This window comes from Rhinatrema bivittatum, chromosome 10 (assembly GCF_901001135.1).
Source record: "Rhinatrema bivittatum chromosome 10, aRhiBiv1.1, whole genome shotgun sequence".
Classification (NCBI taxonomy): domain Eukaryota; kingdom Metazoa; phylum Chordata; class Amphibia; order Gymnophiona; family Rhinatrematidae; genus Rhinatrema; species Rhinatrema bivittatum.
The window spans coordinates 58,482,112-58,496,827 of record NC_042624.1 but is presented as its reverse complement, the minus strand read 5'-3'; the positions used below and the strand labels follow the sequence as shown (position 1 = coordinate 58,496,827).

The 14,716-nt window shown below is 42.1% G+C and overlaps 1 protein-coding gene across 5 annotated transcripts in view; it reads left to right on the top strand.

The window, feature by feature from the left end:
- CRB1 (crumbs cell polarity complex component 1) overlaps positions 1-14,716 on the top strand; it is a 241,576-nt gene that overhangs the window by 118,483 nt on the left and 108,377 nt on the right. For all 5 annotated transcript variants that reach the window (XM_029618610.1, XM_029618608.1, XM_029618609.1 and 2 more), the window contains exon 5: positions 904-1,086. In XM_029618610.1, the coding sequence (XP_029474470.1) occupies positions 904-1,086 (183 nt within the window). The remainder of the gene's footprint in view (positions 1-903; positions 1,087-14,716) is intronic.

The window sequence follows — 14,716 nt, the reverse complement described above, 5'->3', positions numbered from 1 at the left end:
ATCCTGCTGGCAGCCATATTTGCAGCATGACTCAGCACTGCCACATCCTTAAAAGCTGCCTCAGTCATAGTACCTTGCTTCACCTTGAAGTCAACCTCAATACTAGTTGTGACCTTGTTCTTCTAGTTTTTATTCTTGCCTGAGTGGTTGGTCTGATTAGTGTGGCCTCACCTCTGCCGGGTGTGTCTGTGCTTTGTGCATCCTGCTTATTTGACCTTAGTTTTGGCCTTTGGTGTCCTGTTTCTTCCTGATCTTGATTTATATTTTGCTCTTTGCTTTGGTTTTGGCCTCTCTTCTTTCTTCTATTTTTTTTTTCTATTTTATCTGTTTGCATGTCAGTTCTGTGGTGCACTCCCTGCTCCTTGTTTTCTGTGGGCCCTTTTAATTATCCTGCAGCCTAGCTCTGCCTTAGTGGGTGTCAGTTTGTACCCTGTTCCCATGTTCACCTCCTGCCAAGTCCTGCTGGCCACCAGAACCTAAGATCTCCGTTCGAGGGGGAGATTGCTGGTCAGGCAGAAGATCCTGCACAGCCAGCTATTCCTAGGTCCAACCTGTCTGCTTTGGTGGTTATCCTTACTGGCACACCATGCTCTGACACCGCCAATCCTGCGGCTTCACCTATTGCTAAGTTCTGGTCTCTTCGGGTCATAGTAGTCTCTAGGCTCCTGCCATCCCCAGAGCTCTTAGCCCATGACCCCTGCCCTCTTCTGACTTATTGTGTGTGTGTGTGTGTGTGTGTATTTAATCACGCATGCACAAACGCACGCATGTGGTTAGAGAGAGACAGCCAGCCAGCCTCAACCCTAATTCTCATTTTTAATGAAACGTGCTAAAAATGACAGAACAAATGGTACTCATTTTAAGCCACTGAAAAAAGCTACTTTTTAAATTTCTGTTCTGCAGGATACACAGGCTCTCACTGTGAGATTGATATAAATGAATGCAGCAGTAACCCATGCCTTTGGGACAGTCACTGTGTAGAGCTGTCAAGGATGGACTTGTATGGACGTGTCCCAGTGCTGCCCGCTCAGTTCAGCTACCACCATGCAGCTGGTTATGTCTGTAACTGCCAACCAGGATTTACAGGTGGGTGAGTGGATGGGCAGAGATATTTTTACAGGAAATATTTATGGGCTAGACAACAGCTCTAAATGAGAGGAATATGTAATATAAATGTTTTAATACTGCGATTCATACAAAATTGTGTGCTTTCATTGAAAATGAACTAATGGACTACATTTCCCATTTTGTTATTCAGTTTCATTTACAATAATTTGCATGTTAAATTAATCCCCTCCCCCCCAAGCTTGCCTTCCCTGTCCCTGACATCATACTTCATCCTTGTGTAGTACAACAGTACTCCAAAATGGCACCAGCCTCGGTTGGCCAGCACCATTTTCAACTATGACACCAGCAGAATAGGAGCTATTGGAGATCATGCTTTCCCCTTTGGACCCCAAGGGGATGGGGGTAAGATATAGAGGGGTGGGAGGATGGGGGCAAATTTGGGGTGACTTTTTTTTTTAAGTATCATGTTTGCTCTGTGCATAAGGTGAACTCTGTTGCTCAACATCGGGGTGGGGGGGGGATAGGCTGGGCCAGTCCTGGTTTTGCCACATTGCATGCGAGGAGTTTGAATCCCATTTTTCTAAGAGAAATCAATGGGACGGTAATGGCTGCATCTCCAATGCATGCAATAACGCTGGTCAAGGGCTGGGTCAGCCTGTCCCCCTTGATGCAGAGCTATAAAATCACCCTATGTACAAACCAGCATAGCCGATGACATCTCTGAATGTGAAACTGTGAATGAGCTGTATCATAATACCTCATCATGCCCTTAAATAAAGCATTAAGTAGTATGGCAGCTACACTGAATTACCTTAAGATATCTAGAGAGGTAGCCAAAAGAAAAAGGAAGAACATCGGAATTTATGACATAGCTTTAGTTTTCTTAAGCCATTTCCACTTGATTAATAATAATCAAGGACAATATCCTTGTAGTCAGTGGTTGTAAGGAAATGGTCCCTAATCAAGGTAACAATTAATAAACAGAATTGTCTAATGAACAGATCCTCATTGCTAATTCAACTTTTTTATGCATAAACTATATATAAAAAAATTCTTTTATTTGCATTTAACAGCCAGTGTCTCTTCTGTTTGCCATACACTTTCAATACAGTACTTTATTTTAAAATTCTTCTATTCTGCACAAATCCTTCATTCAAAGTCCATTACAGTAAAATATACAAATCAAAAAGACAAAGATTGTACATAATACATCAGAATAGACATGAAATTAAAAATAGATAAATACAGATTCACTTCATCTAGGAATTCACGAAAGATTAGAAATCCCTTTAACTGCTTTCAAAATCCATTTTAAAGAGGTACGTTTTTATATCACTATTTCAACATTTTGCCGCATGCAATTGAACCTAACTTTTCTAGAAGAGGAGTTCCAGATAGCTGGGGCTGCACCAAGAAAGCTTTCTCCCTAGTAATGCCCAGCCACGAAACCTTGATCAATGGTATCTCTAGAAGGTTCTTGTTTTCAGATCTTAAGGCTCGCTTCGGTTTATAGATTCAAAGAATAGTGTCAGACTAAATAAAAATATCATTTTGCAGAAATGTGTTATTTATTGTAAGGATCTTGTATTTGATTCTGTACTGAACAGGCAGCCAGTGTAAGACTGCTAGTGTTGGTGTAATGTGTTCTCATATTTTTGTTCCAGTAAGTAAACAGGCTGCAGAGTTTTATACTATTTGCTATAGATACTGATGGGGTAAAAACAGGAAGGAGCAAGAGGGTGGGGATATAAGAAATTGGTGGGCCTTGTTTTTTGTTTATTCTTTGTCAGGGCACATATTCAGCTTTGCTATGTGGAATGGGCCGCATGGCTGTAAGGAAGGGAGGAGCGAGGTTCCAGAGGCAGAAGCTGTGGCAGGAAAGTGTCCATCTTCATCAAGACGCTGGAGTCTGTGACGCGGTCTTGTTTACGTGCGATGGCGCAGATGTCCGTGGTGCAGCTACACTGAAGGGCCGAGCAGATGGGAGTCATGACAGTCTCAATCGCAGGTGCTACTTCAGTGATGCCTGACGGGACAATAAGGTGGCTTTGGCGAGAGCCAGGAATTTGCTCTGGGGGGAGGGTGTGGGAGGGGCGCATTATCGGAGGGGGTCAAGAGGGGGAAGGGGATGGGGGTGTAAGAATCTATTGTTAAGGGGGATTATGGGGGGGTATTGTGGATGCTAATGGTGTGTGAGGCTGGGCCCCGGGGGGAATAAAAGTTACTACTATAAAACTTACTGGATAGACTGGATGGACCTGTTTGGTTTTTTCTGCCATCATTTCTAGGTTACTGTATTTTGTGATGTAATATTAATTTTGTTTTGTTTCTCTGTGTATCTGTTAGATAGAAATTTTGTAATTCTCTCAATAATATTTTGACAGGAAAGAGAAATAAAATGATGTGGAAACAACTGTACACAAGGAGGAATATCATAAAATAAAACAGTTACATATGACACCATGTAATACAGTATAGAGAAGATGAAAAATAGTTATCAGTCATCCTAATCACTAAATACATCTAAAGAAACCCTGAGCTCAAGAAATGACCTAGTCCAAACCCCCAAAAGAATAGCAAATCCCAAGACATGTGAAGGGGCTCTCTGACATTATGATTGAGGGGGGTCAGTACTGGATTTCGGGATCAGGTGCGTAATCTGGGTTTCCTTTTGGCCCTCTTTTGACTTATAAAAAACTGTTGAATTCTATCCTTTCTTCTGGGTATTTTAAATTAAAAACAATCGAGACACCTTAGAGCATTATTAGAACAATCCGATTTTCAGACTATTCTTCAAGCCTTTGTCTTAACCACCTTAGACTATGGAAACTCTGTCTATTTGGGGTTATCAAAGTCACGGCTGCCAGCGTTGTAGCTCCTGCAAACGTCTGTGGCCAGAATGGCACTAAAGGCCTCACGGTGGGAACATGCGGCTCCATTGGCTGCTGGTGGGATAGAGGGTTTAATTTAAGATCTTAACCCTAGGGTTTAAAGCAGTACAAGGAAATGCCCCTCCATTTTCACCTGAACTTTTTCATTTTTGTGTCCCCGAGAGAGCGTTGCACTCAGTTGATAGAAAGGGTTTGGAATTGCCGCCCATAAAAGCTGTGCATTTTCAGGATATTAGGCCACAGACATTGTCTGTCTGTTGAGGGAGCTATACTTTGGAACAGTTCACCAGATGAAATTCGTGGCCTATCTGATTTTAAACTGTTTAAAAAAAAATCGCTTTTATTTAATGAGGTATTTCAGCACATGAAGTCCAATTAGTCATTTTGTAATTTGTCTGTTTTATGTTTGTTTTGTAAGCCATCTAGCATGATAGATATCAATGTAGGCGGAATATAAAAATGTTAAATAAAATAAATAAATCGAGATAAAGCATAAAAAAGCAAAGCACAACCTGCACAAATGTTGGTTTTTCCCAGTGCCAGAGACAATCAGAACCCTCTGGAATAGTAAGAAATTCATTTAGAAAGGGGAGTATGGGGGTTGGGCTTTCTTGCTGGCTGGGGGGCTACATATTGTTTGTGGGGGCTCTTCATTTTGGAATTCAGATTTGATGGGGGGGTGGGGGGGGGGAGGGAGACCAGTCTTGTTGGTGAGGGCATTGAAATCTCATATTCACTGTGGGCCAGCTAGCACAGGGGAGTTGGACATGCAGCGTGCAGGCGAAATAGTTAACACTGATCCAAGGCAGGGGTTACATTTTAGGCCTTAGAAGGTGCCTACAAAATATTATGTGGAGCAGAGCAGAGCCCTTGGTCACCAAAGCCTAATTTGCACACAGCACTGGGTACCTGCATTTAAATGAGGCAATCATTGTAATGAGTACCTGCTAATGTGTTGAGGGACCAGTTTAGCATGCATGCTAAGACATTAATACGTTCAATGCTATTTTTATGCGCACACAAAATGGCCTTACCTCCACGCTTAGCTTTAATACACAGGCCCTCCCCATGGGGCTTAAAGCAGAATTATATTTTCATGATTTTTAGGAATAAACCTCATGAACCTTTTCTTGTGCCCAGATCCCTGTTCACAGAAATTACTTTTGCTGAGTTCTCCTTGGAATTTCTTGTGCTATATTCGTGCTTTGCATGGATCAGTCTACTTGCCTGCATAGGGTTCTGATAAGGCACAGCTCAGCAGGATCCCAGTTTATTTGGCTTGGATAAATAGAAGTTTTTGAAAGCCTAACACACTAATCTCTCCTCAGGAATGAACCAAAATGAGGGATGGTTTGGTTTATTTTAACTTGCAGCCAAATTATCTAAGACATTTTTTTTCTTCGTTTTGACACTTTAAATATAATCTGTGTGTCTCTTAGAATCTCCTCTAGCAACCCAAAACGCAGGATTTGTGAGTTGGTGCCCAGGCTGAGAATGTAGCTTCATTTATTTACTTTTTCCCCTCGCTCATTCACCAGATAAATGTAAAATGACTTTGTTAAGGGAATAGTTTATTAAAATGGTTGTGCCAGTTTTGCACCAGCTCTTTCTCTATTGACAATGAATGAAGTTTTCTTTTTTGATAAACCTGGTGCTCGTTTTGTATCAGATTAAATCTGGCATAAACCTTGAACAAACTGGGTCCTAAGTCATTTTTTTCTGTTGTGCAAGTAGTGGCTATTTTCTTTTGCCAAATGCTACAGTTTAGACTCTGCTGCCACCTTATGGCTTTAGTACAACCTGATTTTACCATTCAGCTATTGTGGAATGATCAGATTTCCCTTAAGGTGCAGGTATATATTTATGTCCAAACTCACACCCCTGCATACTTAGTATAAAGTATCATCTACATCTTTTTTTGTTGACCTTAATTTCTGCATATTTAGTAAAATCAACACAACTGCAATACTGTAGTGTTGTTACATGGCAATGTAGTAAATGATGGCAGATAAAGACCAAAATGGCCCATGCAGTTTGTCCAATAATACTCATAGGTCCTATTCACTCACCAACGGAGGCAGCTTCTGCTTTCACTACTCCATTGGGAGCCCTTCAACACCCTCTCCATGAAAATGTATTTCCTGCCATTGTTCTTGAGTCTATCCTCTTGGAGATTCATACCATGAGTCAATGTGCTTGATATATAGTTGGACTTATGTAGATTCTGTCAAGGACCGCAGCTCTGAGGTGATTTGTAATGACTTTTTGCAAACAATGTTGATGTCTGAATTTTAACCCTCCTGTTTCTAATCTTACATCTTATGTACACACAAAGAGGTCAATTTTCAATATAGGGCAACTAAATGACTCTCTTTGCACCCTATATTTTATTCAACACAAACCCAGCCATTATTCAAACACAAAATCCCTGCAAAAAGCACTCCAATTTTTTTTATTTTGTTTTTTTTTATTTTTTATTTCATTTGATATTTATTTTGGTTCATTTCATTTACTAAAATTAAATAAACGCCGGGGGGCAGATCCAAGATGGCTGACCTATAGCAAAGCACTGCATTTGAGCTCCCTGGGACAGAGTTTTAAAAGTTTTTCCAGCAGTTATTTCTTCGATTATGGGACGAAAGCGTAAACTGAGAGGAGAGCCCTATCCTGCAGCCCCCTCGATCGCCTCGGTCTCCGGTCACATGGACGCACACGTGGTGTGGAAAGATCCGAATGCTGGAGCTCAGCTGCTGGAGAGAGGGGGAGGGGAAGTAGAGCTACCCTCACTCCTTGGCTCGATATCACCTTTGAGCCCTGCTCAAGGAACTCCACCCGGGAATCCAGCCGCGATTTGGAGTTCTCCGGAGTCGGGAGAACGTTCGCTAGACCGAGGTGTCTACCGACGGAGCTCAGCAGGACACGACAAAAGAGAAACCGCGACCCTGCGCCCAGAAATGACATCAGGGCAGACTGGGGAAGAAAAAGGTGTATTTCTGGGGGAAACTGCAGGAGCTGAAGGAAGTATCCATGTGAGAGCTACACCAGCTGCGGTAAACTATCTGGGAGACACTGGTGGATTTGAAAGTCTCCATTATGTCACAAATAAAATCTTTAAGTGACACAGAAAAAGAACTGGAGGATAAAGTTAAAGTGGTGGTTAAATTTGCATACGGATATGGAGCAGCAGATTATGACTAACAGGGATCAAATTAAGAATATCAAACTAACTCAAACTGTGATTATAAAAGAAAGGCAGAATATCTCAATGAAATTGGAGCAGATGGAAAATACAATTAGAAGTAAACATTTAAGATTTATACATTTTCCACAGATTTCATTAATTCCCCCGAGAGACATCTTTAAAAGGTATCTTCAGGAAGTATTACATATTGGGGATAATGAAATGCCACCCATTTTGAAGATTTTTTACCTTCCAAGTTTAAAGAGATCAACGGAACAGAATGGAGGACTAACACCTTTGGTTCCCGCTGCGGAGCAGCCTATGAATATTTCTACATTTCTAGAGACTTCTGATACGGAGCTAGCGACACCAGCTACTTTAACTGTGAACTTAACGTTGGAACCAGATAGGGATTGGTTATTGAAATGTTGTCTTAGACATAGGAATGATCAATTTTTAGGTTGCAATGTAAGGGCTTTTCCGGACGTAGCACGGGAAACTCAAAAGAGGAGAAAGGCTTTTCTCCTAATGAGACCACAGGTGATTCAGCTTGGGGGAGGTTTTTTTCCTAAAATTCCCTTGTAAATGCTTGGTTAAGCATAATGGTAATTCTTATGTATTTTATGACCCCCCACAGCTGTCCCAGTTCCTGGCAGGGAAAACCCCTATAGGCCCTACAGAACCCAGAGATAATACACCTAGTTCCTCTTAAAATGATATGGGTCTTGAAATGCTACAGTGAATGTCTTATTTCTTTTGATGTATTATATATTATATTTCCTTAGGTTGTGTATATTCCGCCCCTCACATTATTGAGGACTTGAATTCAAAGAAATAATAATGTAACTATTACTAGGAAGTTTTCCTGTGAACATTGATGTTTTCTTTCTTTTTCTTTGTATTTTCTATCAAGAATGTATTCTTGTTTAAATTTGTAAAATTGCATAAAGATATAAAAAAAAAAAATTAAATACATGCCAAAGCAAAAAGAGAAATTGAAGGAAAAGAAAAATCACAAGGAAAGGAAAAGAAATCATCCAAGAGAAAAGCCTGCAGTAGCACCCATAAGAACATAAGAAATTGCCATGCTGGGTCAGACCAAGGGTCCATCAAGCCCAGCATCCTGTTTCCAACAGAGGACAAAAAAGGCCACAAGAACCTGGCAGTTACCCAAACACCAAGAAGATCCCGTGCTACTGATGCAATTAATAGCAGTGGCTATTCCCTAAGTAAACTTGATTAATAGCAGTTAATGGACTTCTCCTCCAAGAACTTATCCAAACCTTTTTTGAACCCAGCTACACTAATTGCACTAACCACATCCTCAGGCAACAAATTCCAGAGCTTAATTGTGCCTTGAGTGAAAAAGAATTTTCTCTGATTAGTCTTAAATGTGCTACTTGCTAACTTCATGGAATATCCCCTGGTTCTTTTATTATCCGAAAGTGTAAATAAACAATTCACACCTACTCATTCAAGACCTCTCCTGATCTTAAAGACCTCTATCATATCCCCCCTCAGCCATCTCTTCTCCAAGCTGAACAGGCCTAACCTCTTCAGCCTTTCCTCATAGGGGAGCTGTTCCATCCCCTTTATCATTTTGGTTGCCCAGACCTTCTTCTGTCCTCCCATTCTCCTTGGATGCCTTTTACTCCTTCTGTGGTGTCTCTGAAGTCAAAATCCCAAGTCACTCCTGCTCCACCAGGTTCTGTTTTCAAAATATGCCAGCTGATCCCGAGGCCGGTGACATTTTACTGTAACACTGCCTCCTTAAGGCTCTATAACAAAATGGTTCCGGCCTCAGGGCCTGCCAGCGTCATTTTGAAAATGGGAACTGATGGTTCAGTAGCAAGTGAGGATTGATCCTGCCCCATTTTGGGGTAAGAGATGTCTAGGATGTGGGACTGGGAGACCTTGCGAAAGATCCAGGGTGGGGGGATTTTAAAATGTTGGTGACACGGGGGATTTCATTACCAAAATGAAAGATAACAACCCCCCCTCTTCCCAACTTGGTTGTTATTATTTTGCTTTGTTTTCTAATGAAACAAATGTATTCATTGTATTTTTCATTTTGTTAGAAAATGAAGGTACATCTCTTACACTTGCTATCTATCTAAAACGATAGTGCAAAGTACATACATTCACTATAAGGTGAATTTTCAAAAGTAGCATGCGTAAAACAGCATATACACGAGTGTATGCTATGTTAAAAACCACTTCTACAATGACATCATATACAACCAACGTTATTTGCCGTAGCCTGTATGTATTTTTTGTGAGTCAATGAGACCTCATATATTGTGGTGGGCTTTTCATGTAATCGCCCCGAAACGCCACTACAAAAGGTGTACGGTGATATAGTGACTTTTGCACCGTCTTGATATTATAATCATTGGTCAATGATTATAATATGTACAGATTTTACCTTTTATTTCCCCCACTCTCTCTTCACCCATGACTAATTGAAGCCTCTACAATCCAATATTTGAATCATTCCAAATAGTAGAGATACCTTCACTTCTTGGAATTTTACATTTTAGCGAACGTGCATTTTTTCTCTCCTCAACCAAGTTACACCCCCTGGGAACACTTTTTTAAAATCTTTTTATTTTGCTGTGGCCTAAAGTAAGTGCATTGCGAAACTACGAGCATACGTTTAGTTGGCTGAGAATACACTCAAGTGCACTCAGCCATTTTGCCTGCGTAATTCCTGATTTTACCCATCTAGTCCTTGACTAGATGGGTAAAATCTATAACACACAAACTAATTTTACCTCCCAGCCGCGGCTTGTGCAAATTTCAATTTAACTGAGCAGATTTGGCTGGAAGTCACAGAGCAGCCACTCGTAGATGACTTTACAGCTTCTTACTAACTCCGTAGTTTTTATCACTGCCAGTGTGCTTTAACAGAATTGTTCATGACATAATTTGGTCTCACCTTCTCTGTGAATGTGTTTATTACATCCTTGGCATCGTTTTTCTCTTCTCCTGCTTTGATAATTCTCAGGTGTCCTCAGTACATGCGCACACATACGTACAGGACGCCTGCTGCTGAGGGCGTGTACCTTTCTGTGCGCACATTCACGCGCAGGCTATTGAAAATCAAAAAGCATGCATGCAAAGGATTTCCCCACCCCAAATCTGCCCCCCTGCAGGGAAAAAAAGCCTACATCATCAAGTTACGCAGGTTCACTTTCCCACAGAACCCCTCCAGATAATTTTCAAAAGCCGGTTTACACGCATAAACTGGTGTTTATTCACGCAAATTCTTTTGAAAATTACCCCCGTCAAAATCTCCTTCTGCATAACAGGGCTAAACAGATTCAGTGCAACTCAGTATATATTTCACCAGTCCTCCAATAACTTTCTCCCAAAAATGGTAGAAAATGAATGGAAGGAAAGATTGAGGAAAAGAGAAGCAAAGGGCAGAAAATAACATAAATGCTAATTTTAAAATGCATATTCCCACTTTGCATATAGAGCTAAACCATTGCTTAACACCAGGTTGCCACTTTCTAGCCACTTGGCTTTCACCATTCACTGTAATACAAACTGAGACTAGGCTCATGCAAACACAATCATTTTTACAATACACGCTGTGCAGAAAATTTCTGCAAATCCCTGGAATCCTTTTGTAAGCCGCTTCTCCCCAGGCAGAGGCAGGGGTAGGAATAGTTTTACCAAGGACAGCACACAATAGCTGTAAATCTCTCTCTCTACTGAAATGAGCTAGAAGCAGTCAAGCAGCTACAAGACCAAAAATTTAATTTACAATACGCTGGGAGAGCAATCTTCAATCTCTCCCCATTGGGACAAAGACCTTCGCATGCTTTTAGTCTGCAGGCTTTGCCCTAGTTCTGAAAGAGACAAATGCACACACTTTCAGGTTGACGCTTGCTGCGACTACGACGTTCACAGTCACTTGCCTCTGCTTTTTTTAGGGGTAGAGTTTGGCTGGAAAATTATGCGCAAACGGGTAGATTTTCAAAAAGCGCGATTTGGCGTACTTTTGTTGGCGCATCAGGCGCAAACAAAAGTACGCTGGATTTTAGTAGATAAGCGCGTAGCCGCGCGTATCCGCTAAAATCCTGGATCGGCGCGCGCAAGGCTACCGATTCCGTATAGCCGGCGCGCGCCGAGCCTCGCAGCCTACCTCCGTTCCCTCCGAGGCCGCTCCGAAATCGGAGCGGCCTCGGAGGGAACTTTCTTTTGCCCTCCCCTCACCTTCCCCTCTCTTCCCCTACCTAACCCACCCCCCCAGCCCTGTCTAAACCCCCCCCTTACCTTTGTTGGGGGATTTACGCCTCCCGGAGGGCACGGCCACGCCCCCAGACCGCCCCGGGCCGTAACCACGCCCTCGGACCCGCCCCCGAAATGCTACGTCCCGCCCCGAAAACGCCACGCGGATCGGGCCCGCCCCCGACACGCCCCCCTCGGAAAACCCCGGGACTTACGCGAGTCCCGGGGCTCTGTGCGCGCCGGTAGGCCTATGTAAAATAGGCGCACCGGCGCGCAGGGCCCTGCTCGCGTAAATCCGGGCGAATTTATGCGAGCAGGGCTCTTAAAATCCGCCCCAAAGATTTGAAAATGGCATCTAATGTGCATACTGTTCTTTCTCCTGACCTAACCCCCCTCCTTTCCTGGGAACAACTCCTCTCCTCTCCTCTCCGTGTGGCTCAAGGTCCGGCACTGTGGGACAACCTGCAAACCTTTTGTCATATTGAGGGCAGGCGATTCTCAGATTCCCCACTAACAAGGGAAAATGGTTTTTTGCTTTTTTACTCACAGAAATTGCCTTGAAAAATCTCTCCCTGTATATTGCTCAAGTGTTTTAAAAACCTAATTTCATAAAGCATTTTAATTAGTTAAACTAGTTGAAGAGCCCGTCATTGAAGGATGAGAAACCTGGATGGGGGGGGGGGGGGTTATAAATTCAGACTCCCATTCACCTCCCATCCTCCTATTTCAGGCACACTATAGGGCCCTAAACCTTACTACACCCCTAGCTGGGGCTTATTGGGTGGTAGGGCTGTGCTGGTGGGTTATATGTGTTGTTGTAATAGGGTAGTGGGGTGGGAGGCTTGGAGTGGATATGCATGCATGTCTGTGTGTGGGGTGGTATGGAATACATGTTTGTGTGTGGGGGGGGGGGGAGGTGGGAATGTGCATGTGTGTGTGTGTGTTGGGGTTTGTGCAGGGAGGTGGTGGGTGCATATGTGAGAGTTGGGGGTGTGGGACCTGGGCAAATCCGCGAGCCATACCACTGGTGACACATGAGGGGCCCGACCTCCCTGTTGGCTGTGATGCTCCTTGGCTGTGGGGGTCTGGGATTCACCCCAACCCCATCACCTTTGTTCACCATCGCCCTAGCTTCTTCAGCTGAGGGGCTGGGGCTGGGCTTCCCAGCAGCCTTGGCATTCAGCGCAGCCAGCACAATGGGCAATATCCAGTTCAGTCCCTTAGTACTGGCCTGACATTAGCATACATCAGGCAAACAAACAACTATGATATGCCCTTTAGAGCTTTTACTAGGCAAGCTAATGAATGTAAAATTCCAGATAACTTTCTTCTTAGAGTAAGCACTGTAGTTTTGCCTCCCAAGAAATTTAGTTGGTGAAACTACAGCATTCACCGTTTTAGAAGACACCTGAATTATATCTCTAGGGCTAGGGGAAGTGTCTAGTGCTTATGTCTCTCTCAAGACTGATGAATCTCTTTAGTATAAATATAATAATAGGATAATTTCCATTTCCATTTATTATTATAGATGAACAAATCCAATCATGGAAGGTTGCCCAAGGTGGCTTACAACAATAAAAAATATACATAATGCAAAGCAAAATACAATGTAAGTACATGGTGAAAATATTCAAGCAGCCTAGATAGCACTTTGGATGGATGCATACTCAAACTGTTTTTATTATGAACTAGGACCATATTTTCCCAACCCTCTCCTGAAGGAACACCTAACTATTCAGGTTTTCAGTACATCAGTAATAAATATGCAGGTGATAATTTTACATCCATTGGAGATCCAGGGCCAGATTTTGTAACCTACACGCGGGTGTAGGTTACACGCAACCCGGCGCGCACAAATCTACGCCCAATTTTGTAACATGCGCGCGCGGGACCCGGAAGGAACTATAAAGTTTGAATTGTCTGCGTTGCAGTCAGTCAGGGCTTTGCCGGGCTTCGCCAGTTTCGCCTTCCTGGACTATGGATTGCCAGACTTGGACCTGATTAACATCTTCAGGTAGGATTTACCTATGCCCTCTCTCCTCAAAGGCCTCCAAAGTGACATCCTTGTTTTTGTACTTATACATTATTATACCATCCAAGTTTAGTGTTTTGATAACAGAATATTTTTTTCCTTGTAATTATGCCACACACTAAAAGGAAGGCCAAGTTAAGGCCCTCTAGTGATGTGGCTACGGTAGAAACTGGACAAAAAACTGTACTGGAATGGTTAGACCCTCAGAATTCCCCGCAAGGGCAGACCGCTGTGAGAGAAGTATTAGAACGGAGTGCCTCTCTCCAGGTCATTGAAACATCATTGAGCCTCGGGGCGCCAGCTCCACCATCACCACCTGGAAGAGAAAGGAGTTTCTCCCCGGTGAGCCCAGGTGGTTTGCATGAGGAACATTTAAACCCTCTGGATCTTCAAGATAAATTAGAGCAATCTAATAGAAACATGGAACCCTTTGAACAGAGAAAGCAAGAAGTAATACAACTGAGTATGTTGGAAAGCTCCACTGTTTTACCGAAAGAGACTTAGTACACCAAGATCAATTAATCCTATCAAAGGGAAACAAGATAATATCGATGTAACAATTAAATCGGATATTTTGTCAATGAAACCTGTAAATATAACTTTGGAAAGTCGGTGGAATTATATGGTAAAATTAGATGTTTCAATAAATAAGCTAACTGAAGCTGTGATGAAAACCTGCAACTCATCAGTACAAAATACTGCCGAGCTGGTAAAGCAAAAAGAGGATATGAATGTAATAGATAAGTGTGTATTGCAGATTGAAAAAATTCAGAGTCATCAGATAAGTGTAGAAGAAGAAAACAAAAGATTAGAAAATTTAGAAAATGTAGTAAGATCATTGAATTTAAGAGTCAATAATTTTCCACTTATAAAAAAAAATAGATCCTCTGGAATTATTCAGGAATTATACAATGCAAATCTTGAAAATCCCTGAAAAATGCTTACCAGTGATAGTTAAAGCCTTCTATTTAGGGGGCAAGAAAAATGAGACTGAATTAGATTATATAACAAAGAATGGTAAAGGTAAAGAAATGGAAAATAACTCTGTAGATCTATCTGATTTGTTACAAAAGTCTCAGGAAGAACTAGAAATAAAAACAAGGGGGACTTTATTAGTTCAATTTGCGTTTTCCTCAGACAGGGATAATATAATGAAGTCTTTTTGCCGTAATAGATCAAATACTTTCTACGGTCAAAAAGTATGGATCTTTCCTGACCTTATAAAATCTACCCAGATCCGTAGAAGAAATTTTTTGCAACACAGGAAGGTAGTATTAGATAAAGGGGGATATGTTAATTTAAAAT